The sequence below is a fragment of the Mytilus trossulus genome, chromosome 12, assembly GCF_036588685.1.
Source record: "Mytilus trossulus isolate FHL-02 chromosome 12, PNRI_Mtr1.1.1.hap1, whole genome shotgun sequence".
Lineage (NCBI taxonomy): Eukaryota > Metazoa > Mollusca > Bivalvia > Mytilida > Mytilidae > Mytilus > Mytilus trossulus.
In genome coordinates, this window is record NC_086384.1 from 18,108,600 (window position 1) to 18,134,401 (window position 25,802).

The following is a 25,802-nucleotide window of genomic DNA, read 5'->3' on the forward strand; positions in this document are numbered from 1 at the left end:
TTCAAAAGCAATTTTTTTTTAAACAGACAGATGAAATGGAATCAAAGTAACTCAAAATAATTCAATTATTTTATTCTTATTTAAAAGTTTACAACTATAATACTAACTAAACACACAACTTTCTATATAAATATTCTATGAAATGAATATGACTAAAATGCAAAAAGTCTATTTAGATAAATGCTAATTAACTAGATGTATTCGGTTAGATAAAATCCTGAAGCATTAAAAAGTATAAAAACAAAAATACTGAACTCTGAGATATTAAAAAACTGAAAATCTGTATGTAGTCTATGATAGTGTGATATGTAGCAGACACTTAATACTCATAAATTCCGAAAATATGTTTTTTTTATATGGAGAAATGTTATGACATTCTTTAGAAAAAAAGATCTACACGCAATAACCATATGAAATATACAAATAACTTCTATCAAGTGTTCGCAAAATTTCATTATTTCGAAAATTTTCAAATTGAAATACATCAAAAATAAAGTTTAGACAAAATAGTATTTAAACTATCACAAAGTGATAATCTATCAACACTTGTGTGGTATAGATGAGAAGCTTAGACATTCAGAACCCCATCATTGCAGTAGAACACTACTAGTAAAATATTAAATATGTGGTTGAATTATTGTAATGTTCATCATGTCAAGCTTTTTTTACATTGATGACAACACTGCCTTAATTTCTGAATTAATATGGATTGAAATAAGTAGTTCAAAATGACACTGAGATAAACAAATCATAATGTCCAAGAGAATGAAATTAATGATAAATGTACAAGTATTGAAATAAAATGTGGAAAGTCAAAAGGGAAAAAAAAAAACAATATCATGAATGAAAATTACCTGATTATTTTTTGTTGATTGCACATTTGTTAAGCATACATTACCTAAAACTATTAAAAAACATGAATTGATATGAAAAACAAGAATGCGTCCAAAGTACACGGATGCCCCTCTTGCACTACAATTTTCATGTTCAATGGACAGTGAAATTGGCTAAAAAAATGAATTTGGCATTAGAATTAGAAAGATTTTACCATAGGGAACATGTGTACTAAGTTTCAACTTGATTGGACATCAACTTCATCAAAAACTACCTTGACCAAAACTTTAACCTGCAACTCACATTTTCATTTTCTATGCTCAGTGGACCGTGAAATAGAGGTCAAAAGTCTAAATTTGGCTTTAAAATTAGAAAGATCTTATCTTAAGCAACAAGTGTACAAAGTTCTAAGTTGATTGGAATTCAGCTTCATCAAAAACTACATTGACCAAAATATTTAACCGCAGAGGGACTAACGGACGCATGCATGAAAGCACGGACTAATGAACAGATGGTCGCACAGACCAGAAACCATAATGCCCCGCTATTATTATAGGTGGAGCATAAAAAACATCATGTTTTATCTTAACTAGCAACATACTGCTCAATACTTCAGTACCGTAAAATTGTTTTTCAGTAAAAAAAAAAAAACAACACTAAACTGCACCTTGTTTTGATATTAAAATACAGGGTGAATTTGGTGGTTAAAAATAGAAATGGGTAAAGACATTTTTTTAACTATCATCCTTTGAAAACAGTTATTTTTCTACTTGTGATAGTTCATCAAGCTGTAAATGTAATAATTGGAATTTTGTAGGGTTTAATACATGTTGACTATAAGGTGTATTCACAACTTTAATATGATATATACAATATTTACCTTTTTGAAGATTTTTAATAGCTCTATAGTAATAAATTGTTTTATTTCAGTGATATTGTTTTTGGAATTAAGAATAAGTTCAGGGATTTCCCCTAAGGGCATACAGTACAGTTACAGGGGAGGTAATGATGTTGCTAACATAAATTGTTATTTTCACCACGTCAAACTTTGACTTATGGGGAAAAGATTCAGTTTTCGACTGATTTTTATCATTCAAACTTATTTATATTGAAAACAAGTTCATGGACCCCTCTTTTTTAAAATGCCATTTGGACTGATTACGTAAGAACATTATGTTTGCCAATTTTAAAGAAAATGTAAATAGTGCAATTTTTTTAAATTCAATAAATATACAGCAACAATTGATGGTTTTTTTTCTACATTCATTAACTTTTGATAAATATGAGTTATTTCTGAATGAAAAAAAATCTATTTTTTTAGAATAGTTATAAAATACAGAAATTACAAATTATTTAACAAAAAACAATTTGTGTGTATCTTTTAAAACAAAAAAGTTATGTCTTTCTTCCAAAGGGAAAATACGGCTACAAATCCCAATTTATAGCAAATATACAAAATTTTGAACTCATTTTATTTAAAAAGTACCACATGAAGGTATATTTTTTATTACATATTTGATTTAATCAGGTAAAAAAACAGTTTTAATCGAAATGTTTATCAAAAGTAAATACGGGATCAAAACTGAATTGTATGCCCTTAAGGGAGATAATTTAAATGATTTGGAAGAAAATTTATGTTAATGTTAAAAGTATAACAATTAATTCAAATAACTATAAATATAATAAAAAAATGATTGTACTCAAGTAAACAATGAAAGACAGCAAAGTGCATTTAGAAAAAAGAAACAATTTTCTATGAAAATTTATTTCTAAATATATACAAGTAAGATAGAATGGATATTTCAAAAAAAAAGATTGTGCAGAAAAACTAATATTTGTTCTTGTATTACCTTTACAGCTTTTAATTGTATAGACTACAGTAAAGGACTAATATGTCATTCAATTAAAAGCAGAAAAGAAACTTCTATGAGAAGACCATTTTTAAGATATATATTTGACCTGGATCCATTTTAATGTTTCATGTTTTTTTACAAATTTGATTTCAAAGCTACATGTCTAGGAATATAAAGTTTGATCTATAAGCAAGCATACTGTACAATATCATTATTCATCAGGCAGTAACATAAGTATTTTTTCTGTCCTCTACAAGGTGTCAGACCACCAATTCAAAATCGCTATTTATCCACAAAAAAATTGCAATATTCACAGCTTTCAAAATATTTGACCTTAAGTTTAACTTCATAGCTATATAAACAAGGTATATCCTGAATCTTACATCTAAATGCAGATTTTGAACAAATGTTTAAATTATTTTCAGAAAGAAAAATTGTTCTGAAGCCAAACTATTGAAAATAACACCTGGTTTTCTAGATCTGGAAATCATATACTAGTTTACTACAGAGCACATTTTAAGTGTAAACTAATGTACAACTAAATGTAAGCACTAAATTATCTAAATAATACTCTTTCAATAAAATTTTATTTCTGCAAGTTTTTTGGTTATTTAAAGCATTGAACAATGACATTGAACGCACTATTTTTTGTCAGGGAAAGGTTTAATTGGAGTGGGTGAATTGGTGGTCTGACACCTAAAACCACATAAAATGCACAAGAAATTCTAAAACTATGATTGAAAAATTATCAAAATCAAAAATAAACACATTACTGAGCAAAGGTCAAAGAAATACTGATAAAAAAACAGCCATATTTATGGAATACCTGATTAACATAAAATTTTAAAATGAAAATTTATAATATTAAAAACAATCATAAATGGTCAATTGTAAAGTAACATACATGTATTTACTTAAACATAGTATGGTGAAGACTGGAAATCTGAGATAATGATTTTCTATTTTAAAACATTAGCATTAAAAAAAGTTTAAAACACTGTTTAAAAAAATCATCAAAATGACACTCATGTCCTTGCAAGGTCCTTGATTTGCTAATAGAAACCACAAAAATAATTTAGAACAAATATCAAATTGGTTTAAAATAATTCTAGTTAAATGCAAAATATATAAGTATTACATAAATTGTAAACATAAATGCATTATACAAAAAAATGCAATATCTTTATGACAATCTTGCTGGCAACTACATGTAGTATAATGAAAAAATATGTTTTGAACAGCAATGATATTCATCACCTAATATAAATGTATTATTCAACTAGAAAAAGTAAATATTTTCCTAATGGCTGACATCAACAATATTGTGATTCTTGTAGTGAATGTTATTGGCTTTTTATTTCAAGATCACAAATAGATTAACTAATTGTTTTTTGCTTAACATCTAGGGGCTCTTTTAAAAAAAATGATCTTACAAATAAAATTGATCATAAGCATTGCTTAAATGTTTATGACTTAAAAGGTTGGTTTTTTTTGTGAAAAAATATACCAAAAATTTTAGTATATGCAATTTTACAAAGAGAAAAAATATTACTATAGAAACTTACATGAGGTATAAAATTAGGTATAACATACAATAATACATGTATAAACTAATTGAAGACAAATTGCTTGGGCAGTATACAAATCTGAGTATATAAAATACATACATGTAAAAAAAAATTATAAAACAAATAAACGTATAATTTACAATTTGCACTCTAAATGAGTATTTATATTTAGTATAACTATAAATTGCTGATATGTTCTGTTTCAAGTCTATAAATTATCTAAATGACTCTAAGATGTGGTATATAATGATTTTTTTTTCCAATTTTCAGAAAAATCAATGAACTAGTGAATCCAAAATGGTTTCCTTATTTTACAACATATGTACAAGTGGAGTTCCTTTCAGACAGAGGCTTCCATGATGTTTCCAATATTCTTGAAATTTGTATATATTAGATCACCAAAAAGTAACATTAAATAAAGTACATGTACGTAACCCTCTTTCAAAGATAATTTAGTGTCTCATATTATAGTACTCTTTCAAATTTGGGTTCAGTAAAACAAAATTCAATTAGACTAAAGATTCATTCAAGTAAACGAATGATAGAAATTTCATTAAATATGTTACTTTGATTAATAAAAAGATGACACTTAGCTATGTTTTTAGTTTAAAATCAACCCTTCTAATAAACTTAGAGTTAAAACATAATTTTAGAAATGTTTATGAGTTATCTCCCTAACAACATTTCTACATTTTAATATATTTTGTACAAGTGGTCCCAGGACACAGTTATTGTCTATTTCTTTAAATCTTATGCTTGACGTGTTAAGTAAGGGGGTGAAATTACATGTTAAATAATTTGGGTGCTGAATCTTTTCAAAGCCTACCACCTCTCCATTTTAGGAGGTGGTCGGCTTTTTTTCGGTTCCGCACGTAAAAATTTAAATACTTATCGCGCCTCGCAGTTTGTTTTCATTAAAAAAATGGCGGATCGTCAAATTTCAATGTTTTCTTTTATTAATCGGGTTAATGGAAAGGCAGATGACGATGGTGATAAGGAAAATTCTAAGCCATATAAGTCAACTTAAACGGATAGTTGAATTGAAATTGTTGAAATTGAAAAAAAAGTATCAAAACAACAGAAACGGCACACAGGTGATCGCGAAGATAAACAAGTTGGGAACAATCCCAAAATGAGGGATATCCCTTAAATTAAAAACTGTCCATCAGGCAAAGGGTCATATTACTGTTGAAGAAAAGAAAAAGAAAAACTAAGATTTATTACCTTAAAAGTGGGGAAATCGTTTTATTTGTTACAACTACAGTGTATTCTACAAGAGTGTCCATAATGATAAAAAGGCCAAAAACAAATATGTGCTAATTTGTTTCTCTTTAAATGTACCCCTCATAAAAGGGATAGTCATTACATTAAAAGGTTTCCCCTAATCTGTTTCTTTTTAAATGTACCCCTCATAAAAGGGATAGTCATTAAATTGAGAGATTACCCCTCATTTGAGGGGTGGTGATAAATATGAACAGGAATTTAAATGGATAATCGTCACAAAGTTATGAACTGCTATCCGATATGCACAAAACTAATTTGTCAAATCATTTAATGAAAGGCTGGTAGTGATAGCAGAAGAATGGTTCAATTCCATTAAATGTGAATACAATACTTATACTTCTATTTGTGACCCCACCCACAGTAAAACTGAAAAAAAATAAACCCCATTGAAAACGTTAAAAAAATCAACCGGTTGCAAGTGTTTTTTTCAAAACACCCACCTTACCTTAGTGAAAAAAGGAGAACACTGATTGTCTTAAAGAAATGCACTATAAAATAACTGTGTTCTCAGGCCAGGTTTGTACAAATGTGCTCCTTGTATACTCTAAGCAGGAAAAATCTTATACAGTAGATTAATATAAAAAACTAAATAAATGCCAAATGTTATTGCGTAAATATTCAATGCAATAAAAAAAATCAACTGTATAAAAAATCTTTTTCAATTTCCAATCTCTAGTAAAGTTTAGTTTTAAATTTCTTCATTTTTCTTGTCTTACACACAACCACTGAACACTTTATATGGAATATACACACCTATAAGTCATTACACATTAGTATATTACATCTACATTTACATTAATACATGTATATATTAACTGTATATCACAACACCTATTACATAAAAATATACATTACAATATGTATAATATAAGCAACATTATATACTATATCTACTTTGATCTCTTCCAAACTCTCTTAGGCTTGGAAGGTTTCTGTTTTCCTGTTGTTTTCCTAGACGATGACAAGCTGGTTTTCTTTTGAAGACTTTGTTCCCACAGTGGTTTCAGACTCTTCACCATTGACCAATAATTGTTCTAAAATGAATAGGCAAAGTTACTCTATTATTTGTAAGTTGAATTTGATGACTCTAGGAACTTATTCACACAAAATCTTTCAACTAAAACTGATTGTAAGTTATATACTAAAACGTTCATGAATTACAAATATTTTATCACATGAGATTTTTTATGTGTAATGAGGATAAAACACAAAATTAGCAACTGAAGTTTTCAATTAACAATCACAGAATAAATTGTTTATGTTCACTATAAGTGCTGGATTTGTAGTAAATGTAAAATTGTACACAGAGGACTTAGTTACATTTTACTTATATTTGCATGCATACTGTTACCCCACTGTCCCAGGTTAGGGTAAGTTTGGGGCCTTGAAACTAGTTTAACCCCGCCACATTCAGTATGTGCTTACATTTTTGTATTTTTATATTGGTTCATTAATTCACTTAACATTGTAATCACAGGAAACTTGCATTGTATGGCTTTAAAAAGATATCATGTAAATTGTTACAATTGTTAAATAAATGGAAAATGTGCCAATGGGACAGAGATAATACCCCTGCTTGAATATAACATTACAAAGGTGCATAACTCTATAATGGTTGAATCAATGCAACCCAAATTCCAACTTGATCTGCGTGTTCTAGTAATCGGTAATAAGCATTCTGTATCAGTTCAATTACATTTGCGGAGGCAAATTAAAGTTAAAAACAGAAACCATTTTTGAGGTGAATGGACCGACAGACAAATATAACACTTTTAAAATGCCTTACGATCATGACGATGAAGGCAGGGGTGTATAAAGACTGACCAGATATTAACATCTCCAAAATGACCTGAAAACACCACTGTAATGGGGAAAAATTGGTGAAAAAATAATAACTAATAATTTAAATTAATGCATGCCATAATATGTTATGTAAATCTGTTCTTTGTTATGTCATTTGCATATATGTAAAGTCATTTGCATATAAAACAAGTGTTATACGCTCTGAATTTTACCTGTAATGTAGTTAGTCTAGGGCTAGGCGGATTACATGCTTCTTGATAAAGTCGATCTTCTGTGCTCTCCAAATCCTGTAACATATATTTGATTATTGTATCCAGATAAACTAGCTAGATAGTGACATTTTGTGTGAAAGATGAAAACAGATTAAAGTCATTTGAACTTCTCTAATTAAGAATATGAAACAATGTGTAGGTGTTTTTTTGTACATTTGTCAATCCAGTATAAGATAACTTATATATATATGTAGAACTCTAAAGTGGGATAAGGCTTCCATAAGCTTAAGTCTGATGGTCTGCAAAAAAAAGACTTTAGAAACATAGTTTGATTATGACATTAACAGTCGTACATACAAACTAAAAATGAACATGCCAGCAGATAGATAAGGATATCCAAATATGCAATAAGCTCCAAATTGTTAAAAATCCATTTTACATAAAACATGATATTTTGCGACACATAAATTACCCTTTTATAAGCACTTATAACGTAGTCAGTTTTTTAAATTCAGAAAAAGTTACTTATGCCAACCCGTAAACTATATAGCCTAATACATAACAAATGTTAAACCTTAGCATATTAGCTTTTGCAAAAAGACTATTTTTTAACCTCAATGTTTTAATCCCTTGCATCCTACCCATTTGGTCCATCGTTCTTTAGCGCGATATACCATCGTACTTTAGTGAATTAACAACCATCACATGTTAGCGTGAGACACCATTATACTTTAGCCTACACCATCACACTTTAGAGTGACCATCGCACTTTAGAGTACCATTGCACTTTAGAGTCCTACATTTGAACATATATTTATATATTCTATTTACATGTAGTATCTGCAACTTAAGTAGGCCTATGAAATGAATAAATATCTACCTCCAACAACGCTGTGTTTCTGATTGTAGCTGTATTTACATGGGTTTTTACATTCTGACGTCTGGCAAGCTGACTTTCTACATATGTCATAGAATAATGAACAAGTGTCTCCCTCTTGGCAACACTAAAAAGAGAAATATTTAAATAAAATCATACTAAAGCTTTAAGGTTCTGTAAAGGAGCTCACAAAATAGAACCATGGTGAAGATTATGACTTCAATTAACTCCCCTTGCAGATGTCCAAATGAAATAATTCTTCATGAATACAATGTATTATAAGTCTAATGCATGTTAGAACAGAAGAGTTATGATTTATGTTTTAAAGATTTATGGTCAAATACATGTAAATGGGACAGATATATATAAGCAAATTTGCAGATCTAACATTGTTGGGTTGATGTTTAGACGAGTAATATACTTATATATAAGTAATTTCTAAAATGCATAAAAAAAAATTACCATGGATATATAGCCTATATACAGTCAGAGCTCAGACATAAACAAGTCGATTTTTGTTTTTGACTTAAATAAGTCAAAACATGTATTTATTATAAAAATGTAAGTTCAAATTTAGACTTATCTAAGTCAGAAAATGACAGACTTGTTTAGGTCTTTTTATGTTGGTGAAAAAACTTAATGTTACTTTGTGGCCAAACTACACCACCTATGACAGCAAAAACCTGTATGAGAGTTCACAAGGACTTGAGCTATCTATATTTAATTATCTAATTGAATATCTTTACTAAACACAGATGTTTTACCTCATTAAGTGTGATTCCAGGTGGTAGCATTGTAAGGTTAATTAACATTATCTCCGATTTTTAACACTCTCATTCATATTTTTCTTTAGAAGACAAAGCATTGGCTTTCAATGTTGTCATTATTTGATTTAGATGCATGACCTCCTTATAAGTATGCTGGGTCTTGAAGAGAACCAATTTTGATCACTCAACGACTTGTAGGAGTCGATATTTGCAACTTTTTGATTCTGGTCAATTATTTCTTGTTTAACAAAATTGGACTTATTCAAGTCGTATTTTGTCTTATATTAAAGGGAGACAAATCCTAAAACTAACAAACTTAGACCTCTATGAGTCAAAAGCAGATTCAGACTTATTTATGTCTGAGCTCTGACTGATATAGCTAGGAGTTTTAAAAGATGTTACTTCTTTACTTATTCTGAAAATGTTTTTTTTGTGTTGAATCCATCTATTATCAAATCAAGCTACCTATAGGCAGTATTTACATCACAGCTAGTTATAACAACAATCATGATTTTCAAACACTTAACAATAATACCAAGTTTACCTGTGTAAATACCAGTTAACAGTAATCATATCCTCATGTTATATGATTTCATTAAGTGACTAATAACAATAGACAACTTTCGAGTTCGATGCATTTCCGTCAAAAATTTTGGTTTTGGTGAACGTCACTGGTGTGTTTAGGTGCGTTGTTACTTCCATAAATTTCTATGTGAAGCGAGTGGTTGAAAAACTATAAAAGCTATATTTCACGAATTATTCTGCAAATTATATTCTCATAATTGACAATCTGCACCGCTGTCATAAGGGAACGAAGTACCTACTCAACAAACTGTAGTTTCTAGTTTATCCTGCACAATGACGATCACAAAGACGCTTACAGCTTCCCTATCTGGTAAATGACATCACAAAGGTTGTATAATTGACAATTTTTTCAAGGGTGACGGATGAACTCGAAAGTGGTCTATTTTATATTGATTGTAAAAAAAATATATTATATAGGGCCTACATTGATATATAAATAAAGAAATTCAGAGCTTTTATTATTTATAATTTATATGACAACAATAGAAACTTACAGTTCCTCATGAAGACGACTCAGCTGTATTTCCCTTTTTGTCCATTCATTCAGCCTATCATGGTACACATTTTCAGCCGAGCTATTTAATGTCATCACTACCATGTTCTAAATTTAGTAGCATTGCTCCAAAGCACCGATTTTCATTCTTTTCTCTGCATACAATTTCGGTTGTCCGAGACGCCTTACACTTTTTCGATCTTCTTTATTGAAGAGTTCGCCGGTCTGGTGGTTGAAGGCTGTCTGTAAATCAACTGCATATTTACCTGACTGAGTGTATGACAAGCGTTGTTTAGGTAGCAGGTGCACTTTATTTAATTATCTCATATAGAAAGGGGTATATTGAACTTCCAACATGAAAACTAATGATGAAAATAAAATGAAACGTTTATAAACAATGACATGGAGTTATCTCCCATGCCATTACATTCTTATTTTGACTCTTACATTCTTATTTTGACTCTTATCATGCGAATGATCATTAATAATATGACATAAACAATTTATTGATTGATTGCTGGTTTGATGGAAAACCAGTAACAAATATTTCATGCTTACGGGATGAGAACAAATAAATTATGAACTAAAACACATATAAGAGATAAGACATGTTCTGTTATACAGTCATATCCGAAGGTTACAAAGCAATGCAGGACGTGACAGCCATACTATCATGACCTCCATAGGATGTATGGGCAATACCTCGAAAAGATGAAATGGCCAAAGGACAAAGCCGGCTATACTTTGTAAAGATGTACGTGTATTGTCATGATTGTCCATGGTTTTTTTTTTTTAATCTTTAACTAAAATAAGTTCTCATCACTTCCTCCTCGATTTTTCCTCCTCGATTTTTTATATGGTGACATATAAAAAATCGAGGAGCAAGTGATGAGAACTTATTTTGATAAGATTGATTTTTTTTAAACATGTTAAATATATTATGTTATAAATGAATTATTCTGAGAATTATTCTGATACTTATAGATGGTAATTATAACTTTTGAATAAACTACTAGTTGTTTTTACATTATTTATCATGTTTTATTTTGTTATAATTATCCTCCGAAAAAAGGTTGTTAATTGGTTATTATTACTTCTTTGATAAACACAAGTATTAACATGATTAATTATGCTTTTGTCAAAAAATTGTAAAGGAAATGTGATTTTAGATCACTATAAAAATACAGCACCCAAGCCGCGGCAACATTTCTATAGTTTTAACTTCATATAAAATAAGATGCCTTTATATCACATTATGATAATAAAAATCAGAATAATGAAGAAATAATCAATATACTTACATAATATGGGCCCAACAAGATGTTAACAGACATATAAAATGACGCAGTGATGATTATATTAAAGCAAAGTTAACTCTAACAAGAATAAATTAAGGTGAGAAGTAGACCTCTTGTGCAGAAAAAAATACTACAAAATCATATTAATTTTATTACTATGAATAAATACTTATTTTTATTAAATTATATTTTATGTTATAACCTCAATAAAAAAAAATTAAAGTGTGGACGATATATCTCACAAAGTATGGCAGATAAGTCCCATGGAGGATTTGGTGGTATGGCTGACACATCCTAGGGCCATCATGGAAATGTGGCCGTCTGCGTCACATCTCAAAAGCTTACAAAGTCTGTGATAAACATGATAAAGGTTGGGGAAATTTAGACAGCCATAGGAAAATAATAGTAAATTGAATAGGAACAATATATTTGCCTTGAAACACACCACAATGGACACCTAATAAAGTTGTTGCAAGGGTTTTTAAAGTACATGACACATCAGATTTATTAAATATCCAATTCTGACATGTGTCTGACCAGATCATCATAACTGTTCCCTTGTCTGGGATCCATACAAAAAGTTTTACACTCCTACCTAGGAGTCTTCTCCCTTATTTAGTAGAAGAAGAAGATGTGCATGGCTGTGTACATGTACATCCTGCACAGCCAAACAGACACCTAATTTGGCAAGGGTTTTACTGCCAATTGAAAGAAGACATGTAGTGGCCATATTTCTATTCCACAGTCACCTCAAGGCTGTGGTGGTTAGTACAACATTATACAGTGTATTGTAATTATATTATTTGAAAATCATAAAATTGAAATGGTCAAGATATATTCCAATAAGCAATATATATATATATAACATGTATAAGTAAGACTATATGTATAATCAAAAATGATTTTGTAATTTGATAAAAAATAGTTCTTTGCACTTGCTCCTTTTTTTTCTTTTGGTTGATCATTACGTCATATGTTGCTCATTTCCCATGGGTGACATTTAAATAAACAACCCAACCAAATTAAGGGGCAAGTGCAGACAACTAATTTTAATTAGAAATGAGGATCATGGGGAACTACAGTATCAATTGAGTATCTTTGAGAACACTAATCATTGCTAATTCATGCTGAGAATATTTATTTTTAATTTCAGATCAATAAACAGTGATAAAGGTATATAGTAATCAATGGGTGTAAGAGGATTGTTATCCACATGTTTGAGAAGACAGGATGAATGTGTAGAGGAGGTTGACCTTATTGAAGTCGCAAGAGAGAAAAATGGAATTGAGATTTTAGTGGACTATTATGCATTTCAGCAGTTTCTTATTTACAAATTCTGGTATGGTTTACAACAATATCGTAATAATGAGTTTTTAAGAATCTGTGGCGGAGAGTATGGAACTTTACAGGCTTATATTACAAAATTTGTTAAAGACCTGCAAGCACTTGACATCACTCTTTCATTTTATGTTGATGGTGCAAAGGGGACTTGTACGGAGACATCAAGACAAAAAATTGATACGTGGATGAAAAGGCAGTATGCAGATGTTGAAAAGTTAAATCAAATAATGGACGTTTGTCGTGGAGTGACATTTATTCAAGATCTGCCAGAAGATATATTAGTACGTCCAGTATTGCTTGAAATTGAGATATTTCACACGTTAAAACAGCTAGGCTGTTCAATAATTCATGCAATAGCTGGCGAAGCTGACTATGTAATTGCTAAAGCTTTAAAAGATAGGCCTAAAGCATATGCAATACTATCTAATGATTCTGACTTTTGTATCTTTAAAGACTCTTGTTTTATTCCATTAGAACTATTTGATCAAAACCATGATATGAAATTAGGGTATCCAGGAGATTTACCAGAACAGCCCCTAAGACTTATGGTTGGAGTCATAAAACCTGCAAAGGTCATGGAAATGTTGAAGGTAATTTTATATTTAAATTGATTTTGATAATTACATAAAAAAGAAGAAATTCCGCTCACAAAGATTTTTTTTTCCATTAGCAGTTGCAGAATCAAAAGGACAATAAATATATAATTTTATTGTGTATACCCAAAACTCAAAATAATGTTTAACAGTTATTGGTGATTGAAGATCTTAAACAAAATGTACTAAAATATTAATTTTCACAGAACTTTTTGTAAAAAAAGGGGATTTTTTACCACTAAGAACCGCATTACAAAATGATTTTGTGCTAATTTAGGGAAAAACATATCTTACTTTGTACCCCGAAAATTTAACTACTTATGTGAAAATGTCTCATCTTCGAAATAAGCCATCATACACATGATACAGATCCAAGTTCAGGATATGGACTGATCTATAAAAGAAAATGTTACCATTTAAAACAGCTATCAACATGGAAATTTATGACGCCTCCTGTCCCTTAGACCACTCAGCTACCAAGCTTCTATGAATATTTGTATAACAACTGTTCTTTAAACTGTTTTTTATTTATAATTTATATTTTTTTCAGTTTAAAAATTATCATTTATTGGTTGAATTGGCTGTTGTTGCTGGTAACGATTTTACAGGACCATTCATGCATAATGGACTTCAGGCACAACTTGATATCCGAGGACACCCTAATATTCAGACTATAGCAGGCTGGTTATGGCATTATAAAAGTGCTGATCATCATCCTATCCTTGATAATGCAATGGTAAGAAGAGTTTACATGCTGAAAACTTTCAAAACTACAAAATCTTTTTCCATTAGATGTACCGGTAGTTTCATTATTGTTCATGGGATTAAAATTTGCACATGTTGCATAGATTTGTTGGGTAAAGGTGAACTACAATTTTAATTTTGAAACATCAACAAACATGCATACAGACTTTGAGGAAAACATGAAATAAAATATCAATGAAATACTATAATTCCTCATTCAACAAAATTAGTACACATGAAAATAAAAAATCTAAAGTATGTGCAAATTATCTTTTTTCCAACTACTGTTCCATATTTATATATATCTTCATAAAAGTAATATTATGTTGAATGGAGAATAAATAAAAACATGACAAGTGATAGATTTTTATTTTTTTATTTTTATTTTTATTATGCACATTTCAATCTTATAATAAAATGGATGGATACATGTCAGTTTGTTTATTTTCACTGTACATCATTTGTACATGATGAGTAAAATTCTAAGATTTTTGTTTATACAATTACATTATATTGGTCAAACATGAATAAAAGAATAGAATCTAGAAGAAAACATTATAGAAATAAAACACTAGGTGAGAGATTTATATTACAAAATAAAACAATTTACAGTTTAAATTATTTATTATAAAATTATGAGTTATCTCCCATTGTAAATAAAATTTCAAAAGAAAAAACATTTTTTTTTTCTAAATAAAAAATTGTTTGAAAGAAAAGTCATGAAAACACAATGCTATATATATTAAACTTCATTTGATTTTTTTTATCGCGAGTTAAACTGAAATGCTTTTTATCATATTAGTTGAACTTCTTAGACCTATATGCCATTAAGACACCTATTGGTGGTCAAAACTTCTAGATCTTCTGTGCCTATTCTGTGGGCGGAGTAGATATGCATATTTTCATAATATTGAACAAATGATACTCTAGAAAAATTAAGTAAAGATTTTGAATTCAATATTCTTTACAATTTCAATTATAAGACAGGAGTAGGCTCTGCACTATAAAAGGCCAGGCTGAAATTTGAATTGACAAAATCCATCACATGAACTGAAATGTATATCTACCCTTTGAATAATAACTCTGCAATATTTGGTTGATATAAAAAAGAAGATGTGGTATGATTGTCAATGAGACAACCGTCCACAAGAGAGTTTACTATAGATTGTTGGTCTTAAAAAAAACACATATTATTGACCGTGAAAGACCTTGAAATTTGACATGAAATATTTAAAATAATCCAGTAGTTGATAGATATAGGAAGATGTGGTGTGAGTGCCAATGAGACAACTCTCCATCCAAATAACAATTTAAAAATTAAACCATTATAGGTTAAAGTACGGCCTTCAACACGGAGCCTTGGCTCACACCGAACAACAAGCTATAAAGGGCCCCAAAATTACTAGTGTAAAACCATTCAAACGGGAAAACCAACGGTCTAATCTATATAAAGAAAACGAGAAACGAGAAACACGTATATATTACATAAACAAACGACAACTACTGTACATCAGATTCCTAAATTTTTCAGAACTGTCATCCTACTGATTTGCATAATCTTTGATATTTTTTAACAATTTCCTTTTTCAGAGACATAATCCTCAGTTTTGTAATGCTGTACAACACAGTCGGAATTTCTATACATTATCCTACCCTGAAAATACATTGAAACCTCCACAAAAAGGTTACTTCTCACAGCTGATTGGAGAAAGAATAGCTAGTGGTACTCTTCCATCAAACATCATGGCTATGCATAATAATTTTTACTGGCATCGAATGTGTCTTGAAGACAACTGTCAGGGATGGCCTTGTGTTGAAGCCTCATTGGCAGAATTGCGAGGTAGAATTTATCGCATAGTTCTTCCCAGGCAGGAATGTTTGGTTAATGAACATGGGAGAAATCCATGGGAGCCTTTTAAGTCTGCTGGTGTAAGTATTCAAATTTTGTAATTAAGTATTCCACTTTTAGTCAGGTCCTTCTAGATAGAAACTTCTCTGTACCAAGCAATGTTTATGTCACAAGTTAATGTTTTGACTGGAAGATTTTACATTGAATTTTAACGTGTTTTAAATATATCATGTATATCTTCATATGTGAAGGTACCAGACTTATTATACGACTTTAGTGAAACTAAACATGTTATATCTGTTAAATTAAAAAAAATGATCTTTATGTCTATGTCATCACAAAACAGAGGATCTCCTGCAAGTTTAATTCATATTATCACAAAACAGAATGTTGATCATCTTTAACTACCTGTAGGAATGATGGTATGCTTCTTTATGCATTTTGCTCGAAGTTTAAATTTAATAGTAAGAGAAAAAACACAAGTCAGTCTTTACAGTAAAAGATTGAAAATTATTTTTGGTCAGGTTAAGTTATCCATAAGGGATTTCCAGAATCTCCTCCTTCATTTGAATGGAATAGCCCTAATTTAAAACATGTATTCAAATTTAAAAAAATAATTAAATATTTTACTGCTATTTTATGTTCCAGATAATGGCATCAGATGATCCTGACCTTCCTGTTATACATAAAATACAACAAGATAAGATCTTCTGGAACTTGAAACATTTCCATCATGTTATGTCTCATCAAGAGGAACGTGAGTAAAAATACAAACAGGGATACAGTTAGTTCTAACAGTTTTTTTTAACTTGTAGCTGCAATAAAAGACAATTAACACAATTGATCAATACTAACCTCTTTTTCCTTAATTTCTTTTTGTATTTGGATATTATACAAACAGCATCTGCAAAATACATTACAAGAAAACTCAACGTAACATGTATTTAATTTAAAAAAGAATCCAACACAAATTTGAATAATAGATGTTGTTACCTACTGCTTTAATATGACAGTAGATAAAAAAAAAAATTGATCAAATTTCTGACCTAAATCTACTGCAATTCAATATAGACAATGATAGAGATAATTGAAAGAGCATGTCTTATAGCCAAGTTAGAACAACAGCAGTTAATTCCCCTTGCATATAAGTATTTTATGTTATTAAGAAGAAATACCCTTATTTTGTATCACGTTCCACTTTTGTGCATGTACCAAACCATTTAAACTATATATCGCTGATAATTTAAATAATCAAAGCAATATATTTGTAACATATGTGTAGGAGATCAACTTATCATATACTTAGACTAAATAACATATGATTTTTACCGTATGATAATAGCATTAAATTAAAGTATTTTCCAAATTTCTCGAATTGGTGCTTAGCGGGCTGATATGAAAATTTGATCACATGCTTTGATTGTTATCACATGCCTTTCCGTAACGTTATCACATGGCGTTCTGGTGATACTCTGCAAATTCATGAAAATACACCTCAATGCTATGTTTTCAGTGAAAAACATTACAAAGTAGTGTACAAAACAATTATTTGAATACTGGAATGTATATTGCGTAAAATAATTAAATTAAATTAAATTAAAAAAAAAAAAAAAAATAAATGCATTTTTTATAGTTTTTTCTGAAACATGATTTAGAAAGTTACTTTAAAAAAAGTTGACTTTTCCATACAATGTTCATTATGTATATTGTTGAATTAATAATTTGTCTATTCGTCCATATAAAAATATGATTTTTTTTCTCTGTTGAGGAATATGATAGATGAATGTATCAAATTTTGGGTCCGACGTCCGTGAACTTTTTACTCTTTCAACTTCTTTTCGGGACCAAGTAAAAGGATCAATATATGAATCTGTTATTTTTCTCTACTGTTGAAGCATATGATAAAAAGATCATAACATGTCATTTTTCATATCGCATGTATTATCAGCCCTTGGTCAATATCAGCCCTCTAGCCATGCGGCTCTTGGGCTGATATTGAACCTAGGGCTGATAATATATGCGATATGAAAAATGACATGTAATAATCTGATATTATTACCCAATAGGCCAATTTCAATTTGTATTAAAATTAATTTTTTTTTATCTTAAAATGATTGGCTAGCTATAAACGGTATATATAGATGTTGGGTTATACACATGTGAGACAGCTACCCAACAACATCTTTTTTTTACAGCTGGTAAAGATGTAGTATGGTTTGACAGATATGGTAGAAAGAATGGTTTTATAGTGTACTTGCTGAGGTACTTCCTTCTTCAGAACTGGGGTAGAAATCTTTACATCATTGACAAAGAATTCCTAGCATTGGCAGCTTTAGCACTGGGTAGACCTAACGAGAAGCACTACCAACAAATTCCTCTGAGACCAACACCTAGATGTGTATCTATTGGTTCATGGTTTCAAGTGAGTCATAGAATGTAATGTTTTGCTCATCAAAGAACCTTTGCAACACTCCTAGTCCCTTATTTATAGGCTCAGACAATAACGTAAAATGTAAAAAACAATCCTTAAGATATTAATATGACTGTTATCAAAATTTTGAAGGGAAAATGTGATCCTGTGGATTAATCTATTTTTTGTGTATTTTTTTAAAAATATTATTTTATTTTGTATGTTTGATTTTGAATACAACATGGTTTCAAAAAGTTTGTTTATTGGCCTATATAAAAAAGAAGATGTGGTATGATTGCCAATGAGACAACTATCCACAAAAGACCAAAATGACATAAACATTAACAATTATAGGTCACTGTACGGCCTTCAACAATGAGCAAAGCCAATACCGCATATAGTCAGCTATAAAAGGCCCCTATAAGACAATGTAAAACAATTCAAGCGAGAAAACTAACAGCCTTATTTATGTAAAAAAATGAATGAAAAACAAATATGTAGCACATAAACAAACGACAACCACTGAATTACAGGCTCCTGATATCAATAGTCAATTTATACTTCATTGAAAATTAAAATTTGTGGTTTCCCTATACCCAAGAAATCAATGAAATTGGTATTCAATGATAAGAAATGAATTGTAAAATTACATTTCAACATTGACTACTCAGTACTGTTAAACAGGGAAGTTCCCATGAACTGTGACATTCAAAGTTTTCATGTGAAATTTTCATATTTGAAAAGCTGAAAAGACAAATTGTCTGTAGTAAGAGATTATGCCACCATAACTTTACAACTTTCTTCACACTTTTGAAGGGAATTACACTGACTATTTTTACCTCAGGTGCTTGTCATGAAAACATTTCCATCCTGTCGCAAGTTCAATATAGTACAGGTTATTTCTCTGCCAGGGGCTCATTTACTACTGTGTTAAGTTTCTGTCATTACATTCATACGTAGCAAGGTTTCAAAACCTCCATGAGGTCCTAATGCCTCTAGAAGGGGTTTATAGAATAGGTAATTATGGGCCAATATGTACAGAATAAAGGACCAAAAATATGAAGAAACGAGAGAAATAGCCAAAACACATATAGAATAAGGAATAATGAAGTGCTGAAATATTAAGCATAATAAATAAGGGTAAAAGATAAAGAGTACTGAAAAGTTGTCTAAAAAGTTAATCATATGGAATAATAAAGCAATGAGGGATCCCTATCTATGCCATCACATGGCACAAAAGACTTTTTTTTCATATGAAGTTCTATGTTTTTGAGTATATTTGTGCTTTAATATTGCCTTAAAGTATTCTATCTCCTTGAAATACCTTTTTCAGGGTATATATAAAGTAGGTTATACGATTGACGATTCCAAGTGTAAGGTTAATGCCTCTCATAGGGGAAAACCCCACAAATTGGGTTGAAAGTAGGGGGTGTGTATAGTACATTTCCCATTCACCATATGTATTTAGGAAATAAGTTGGCATGGCGACACTTTAAAAATTTAGCCCCAAATTTTTTCTTTAAAAAAGTTTAAACTTTTAAATATGGCATTGGTCAGCTGTTTTTGGTATATATGAATTTATGGATGTTGCTTTGAATGCTGATGCCTTGAAAATAATGAAATTAAATTTAATGTAATTTATTTCCAGAAAAATGTCAAAAATTTTGGAAAAAAATTACGATATTATGATTGATTCTTTCTAGGATTCTTTAAATACCACAAGATTGTACATGTATTATGACAGTGTCATTCATAGAACAATATTACTCACTAAGGTTGGGTGAAAAGAATAAAAATAAATCGTGTTATATGAATGCCTTGAGTTCAGATGTGTCTATACTAATGTTTGAACATTATTATTTTGTCAGGAATGTTCTGATTGGCTAGTTTTAACTTCCTTGTCTAATATGAGATGTATTATGTCAGATGTTAAACGGACAGATTTGATTTAGGAGGGTCTGAGTGAGGGGTCCTTCATTTTTAATAGTTTTCTTTTTACATCCTCAAAAATAACTCTTATGCTAAAAATTAGTCTGTAATTATATGATTACTTTAATCTGTACATTGACTTTACATGTATCTGTAATCTGTAATAAAAAAACATGTATCACCTAATTCTTTTATTAAACACAGACTCTTATTCTTCTGATTGGCTGACGTTATTTTGTTATGAGCCCATAGACATAATTTAGTCATGTGACCTTGACGTCATCAGCGTTTTTTCATTGTTTTCTACAGTTTAAAAATGGAATTTGGAATTAAATTATAAGAAATTACTGTAATATTTTTTCTGTCTATTCGAAATAACATAAAAAATGTGGTGCACACTGTTAAATAACTCGCTAAGCGCGTTATTCAGTGTGCACCACATTTTTTATGTTATTTCTACATAGACAGAAAAAAATGTTACAGTCATTCCTTAATTAATAAATTATTTTTGCTTGTTTTTCTCTATTAATTAAAAATATATTTTTGCAATTTTTTTTATTCTCCCCTCTTTTAACACCATCAAGAGCTTTATAAATGACTTAAAATGTACTATTACTTTAGTATTTAAATAGACTGTGGTTCTGGTAAACATTCATGAATTTGTGTCCTGATCAAAAATAATTGTCTAGATCTGTGATCATGGCGATCATTTCAAAGAATTTAACAAAAGAAATAATAGAAAAAAAAATCAATAAAAAATATCTGATTATGTTATATATTGGATAGTTTGTGTATAAGATAAGTATCAAAGTCCAGTCAAAATATGTCAAAACATTTTCAGTAATCATATTCCTCTTTTAATTGACACCTAGACATCACTTCCTGTGCGGTTAACGTGATAATTACATGACTTTATGTCAGCGTTTCTTGACCTGTGAATTAGTAATGACAAGCAAATATTCTCTAAAGTACATTTGATAAAGTGGGAACAAAATTTTCCACACAAATACACAAAGTTTCGATTTGTAGTCTATAAGTAAAAGTCCTTCAGCTTTTGAAATAAGGAATTGTAAACAAAACTGCAATATTAGAACTTTTAAAACAATTGCACATTTTTCGGAAAATTAGCAAAAATATGAAAGTTTTAATTCAGCAGACATTCTTCAAATTGCTGCAGCAAAATCATGAAAGTTTTAATTCAGCAGACATTCTTCAAATTGCTGCAGCAAAATCATTGAAATTTACAATTGTTGATGTATAAAATACCCACAAGTATCTAAAGACTTATAGTGTGCTAGATATGGAGTAGGACCTGCTTTCCATTTCAAACACCTGATATCACATCAATTTTCCTGGATTAAACAACAATTGAATTTTATTTCAACAGTATCATGATGGCCTTGTTATTTACTCTTAATGAATAGTTATGTCCCCTTCATGTTGTTAAAGTATGAACAGCAAAGAAAAATCCTTGCCATGTATAATAGTGTGGACTTTGATATGTTGCCAGAGGGCATAGACTCAAAAGACTGGGGTTATTTATGATGGCTTTGAGTTATATTCTTCCATAAGATCAATTAATCAGTACTCCTTTGATGAAATAATGAAGGTACCAAGATGGTGTCATTTAAAGGTGACGGTGAAATATGTGTGTAAGCAATATATATATACATGTGTGGTCTAAAATGTCTTGGGAAAACAATCTTGATGGAAAATTTTAACTACTTTCTGCAATATCATTGACCCATATTTTGATGTTGTACATACATTCTATCAGAGTTTAGAAGCTTTCCTCTTACATGTCTTACAGAGGGACGAAAGATACCAAAGGGACAGTCAAACTCATAAATCTAAAACAAACTGACAACACCATCATCCATGGCTAAAAATGAAAAAGACAAACAGAAAAACAATACATGTAGTACACATGACACAACATAGAAACTAAAGAATAAACAACACGAACCCCACCAAAAACTAGGGTACACATTTATGTGTTTTATAGATAACAGTGTCCATTGCCAATCCTGGCTTCTTCCCAGGAATAAACACTGGCAGCCACAATATAACCAATAGTACTGTTAGTGGCATTAAACATTGATGGTCAATGATTGTCTAATTACCATATGTTTACCTGTACAGTATATGTATGGTCAATAGGTTTTGATTTTATCATTATTTACAGGATATATACAGACATGCATACAGTTTTCTAGGAGAGTTACTGTATCTGACCCATGAGTTTCCATTACCCAGGGAGATATACTCAGGAGCTGCTTGGACAGCATTCTATACATGTTGTAAGGACGAAAGTAGGTTGATAGATCCTGACTTTACCCCTATTTTTTGGTGGGGTTCTTGTTGCTTAGTTTTTAGTTTTCTATGTAATGTTTTGTATAAGGTTGTATGTCTTCTAATTGTTTTTAAAATTCTTTTTTTGCAATTGCATTGTCAGTTGTTTTTAGCTTATTAGTTTGAATATCCTTTCTGAATCCTTAACCCCTCACTTACTTTTGTTTAGAATAAGAAGTTGTTTTATGATAGCCAATCAGACAAATATTCACCTGTATGACCTTTAACAATGAACAAAACCCATATTGTATAGCCAGCTGTAAAAGGCTGCAATATATAGAAATGTGAAACTGTATACAAATGAAATAAACAACAGCCTGATTTATAATAAAACAATAAATGAAACACAAAAAATAAGGGATAGGAACCAATAACATCTACCAACTTACAGACAGACTTTGGACAAGCACAACACGAATATAAAAATGAGAATGGAAATAGGGAATGTGTCTAAGAGACAACAACCCAACCATATAACAGACAACAGCAGAAGGTCACCAATAGGTCTTCAATGCGGTGAGAAATTCCTGCACCTGCTGAAAAAAAAAATCTTTGTAATCCCTCAATCTCCCCCTTCCCCGGTACAGTGGTGTAGCAGTATAAAGAAAAAGATATACACTATACTGCTATAAGAGTATAAAAAAAACTCACAAAAACACAAACACACAAGGTAACAATTAAAGAGTCTTGATCATACATAAAATATTTGCCACTGGATGTTAAGCAATCTAACAATCAAACAATCAATTGAGACACTGTAGCTCAAAGTGGGGATATTAGTTTAGTATTACTATATTTCAAATTTCCTCATGTTTTGATTTTCAGCTTATTACATGGGTGTAAACCAGGTACCTATGAACTTCTTGCTACAGACCCAGGCGGAAATGAATAAGATCACCAAAGAAAAGAGGCACATGATAAGATACATTGTTGAAGGGGTTTTCCCATTTGATGATAGATTCTGAAACAATGCATTATTGGAATTTTCATTTAGATGAGATGAATATTTACTATCTGAAAAATGTTATCCCTTTGGTGATTGGTGCACAGACAGAGCTGGAAAGAGAACATGATTTGAGGAGCTTTACTTGAAAACATTTTAAAGGTGTTTTCTTAATTGTGATTTCAACTGAAGAAGATCAGTTATAAAAGGAACTTGGTACAGAAATTATTAGATATTTTCTTTTTATCTAAATGGTTCATCTGTAGTTAAGAATCATGTGAAAAAAATGTTCTAATACTATACAATGTCATTAACTGGAGAAAGATTTTCCATATGACTACAATGTCATTAACCAGAGAAAGATTTTCCATATGACTACAATGTCATTAACTGGAGAAAGATTTTCCATATGACTACAATGTAGTTTTTATGCTATATTTATATTTTTTAAAAGCATGCTTGTTTATTTTTGTGAAATTACTATTCATTGTAGTATATTGTCAGGTCTTCAGTGCAACTCCTTCAAGTCATATTATGTGGCCTGCATGTTGAAAGAGAGAAATGTTTAATATTTTTTTTGCTTATAAAAAATAAATTTCATTAGTATTTTTTTCTTAAACAGATGTGTACAAGAAATATCATTGAAGATTATTTTAAAAAAAAGTTATTAGAATAAGAGTGAGTAGAGTTTTAATCTCCTTATGTTGTTGCACTTTAAGACGGGAAAGTGCACAATCAAATCATACTAATTTCTTATCTCTACTTTAAAGAGTAGAAACAACATGATGCAGTTAGTTGACTTTTCTTATAAATCATATCCATATGATTGTCAATCAGTTTTTTGCTGGCTTTGATGTAGAATTGTTAACTTCTTTATACATTGTGAGTGACACTCATACAACATCTATTTATTTATGCTTGATTTTCAAGTTTCAGAATGATAATTATGTGTATAACCATACTACCATAAGTGTTCAATATTAATTTTAAAACTATTTTGTTGAAAATAACTTAATTGTGCATGGATAATGAATCTTATCTAATCTAACAACACTCATTATATTGCTGTAAATTCAGAAATTATTGCGTGCATTTATTATTGAGATTTTGTTATTTTAAACTTTAATGCGAATTTAATTTTTACGGTTTTAAGAAAAAATCCTGCTTAATTCAGAGAAAACATTACAAAATGCGAGTTGTAAATATTGCATTTACAATTCTGTCATATTATTCGCAATAATAAAAACCTCGCAATAATTTCTGCATTTACAGTAAATTACAATGATCATGATTAACATTAAAAAAGGAGGACCCCCAAAGAACCAATTATGCAATTAAGACTTTTGTCTGAATGTGTAAATTTATTTTCAAATTGCAGAATGAAAGCAATCTTTACCTACAGTACTCACAAGAGCTTTGATTTCATAGAACTGTTTATAATTATACAAATGTTTGTCACTGAGGCTCTTTAAATACTTCTAATAACATGAGCCACAGTATTATGAATATATCAAAAATTTTAAGCAGATTTTAGCCTATTATTGTAAGCATGGGTGTATTTTTTGTTTGATCAATTTGATGCTTCCAGATATTTCAGAATAACTTCTATGATAAATACTAATATGTCACCTTTTTAAAAAAGTCTATAGTCTTGGCCTGTTGTACTGAAATTCAAAAGGTCATCCATTTAGATCAACTGTTTTTTTCACATCCAAGTCTCTCTATGACTAAATTTTAAAAAATATTTTTGTTTTGTTTCAGTATTTAAGATTTTTAATCAAATTCAAAAAGAAAAAGTAAATGCACCTGTAATGCTGTCTACAGCCAGATTTATTTTACAGTAGTTCATACACTGAACTAAATCTATCATTCTACCTTATCAACTGCGATAAATTCAGAAATTGTGTGTCCATATGTTATTGCGATTGACACAAAGAAGACATTTCAGGAAAGGCTGCTTATGTGAATCACAAGTTATTGCAATAATTTTTTAACTCATTAATTTACCATATATGTTAGAAATGACTATTTTTTTACACAGTCATTCTGTTGAATGCATTTTTTTTA

At 30.0% G+C, this 25,802-nt stretch overlaps 2 protein-coding genes across 4 annotated transcripts; one reads left to right on the plus strand and one right to left on the minus strand.

Moving 5' to 3' along the window:
* Positions 1-5,111: 5,111 nt before the first annotated feature.
* Positions 5,112-10,518, minus strand: LOC134693029 (centrosomal protein 15-like). Its single transcript, XM_063553723.1, has 4 exons — positions 10,278-10,518; positions 8,435-8,558; positions 7,555-7,629; positions 5,112-6,573 (listed from the first exon to the last, which is right to left on the minus strand). The coding sequence occupies exons 1-4, from the start codon at positions 10,379-10,381 to the stop codon at positions 6,430-6,432; spliced, it is 447 nt and encodes a 148-aa protein (XP_063409793.1). The 5' UTR covers positions 10,382-10,518; the 3' UTR covers positions 5,112-6,429.
* On the plus strand, positions 10,504-24,620 carry LOC134693028 (uncharacterized). Of its 3 annotated transcripts, none has more exons than XM_063553721.1 (8): positions 10,504-10,572; positions 12,728-13,505; positions 14,059-14,244; positions 15,843-16,181; positions 16,750-16,858; positions 18,297-18,523; positions 22,626-22,752; positions 23,618-24,620. In XM_063553721.1, the coding sequence occupies exons 2-8, from the start codon at positions 12,762-12,764 to the stop codon at positions 23,755-23,757; spliced, it is 1,872 nt and encodes a 623-aa protein (XP_063409791.1). In that variant the 5' UTR covers positions 10,504-10,572; positions 12,728-12,761; the 3' UTR covers positions 23,758-24,620. The 3 variants fall into 3 exon arrangements, with proteins under 3 accessions (XP_063409791.1, XP_063409790.1, XP_063409792.1); XM_063553720.1 differs by having other exon boundaries at positions 10,548-10,579; XM_063553722.1 differs by lacking the exon at positions 10,504-10,572 and adding an exon at positions 12,264-12,338.
* The last annotated feature ends 1,182 nt before the right edge of the window (positions 24,621-25,802 follow it).

Bases quoted from the DNA above. Each gene is read 5' to 3' on its own strand.
- LOC134693028 (XM_063553721.1), top strand. From the start codon at position 12,762: ATGGGTGTAAGAGGATTGTTATCCACATGTTTGAGAAGACAGGATGAA. The intron at 16,182-16,749 runs GTAAGTATTCAA...TTTATGTTCCAG, and splicing joins AGCCTTTTAAGTCTGCTGGT to ATAATGGCATCAGATGATCC. The intron at 22,753-23,617 runs GTAGGTTGATAG...TTTGATTTTCAG, and splicing joins TACATGTTGTAAGGACGAAA to CTTATTACATGGGTGTAAAC.
- LOC134693029 (XM_063553723.1), bottom strand. From the start codon at position 10,381: ATGGTAGTGATGACATTAAATAGCTCGGCTGAAAATGTGTACCATGAT. The intron at 8,559-10,277 runs GTAAGTTTCTAT...TTCTCTTTTTAG, and splicing joins AGTCGTCTTCATGAGGAACT to TGTTGCCAAGAGGGAGACAC. The intron at 6,574-7,554 runs GTAAAATTCAGA...TATTCATTTTAG, and splicing joins CTAGACTAACTACATTACAG to AACAATTATTGGTCAATGGT.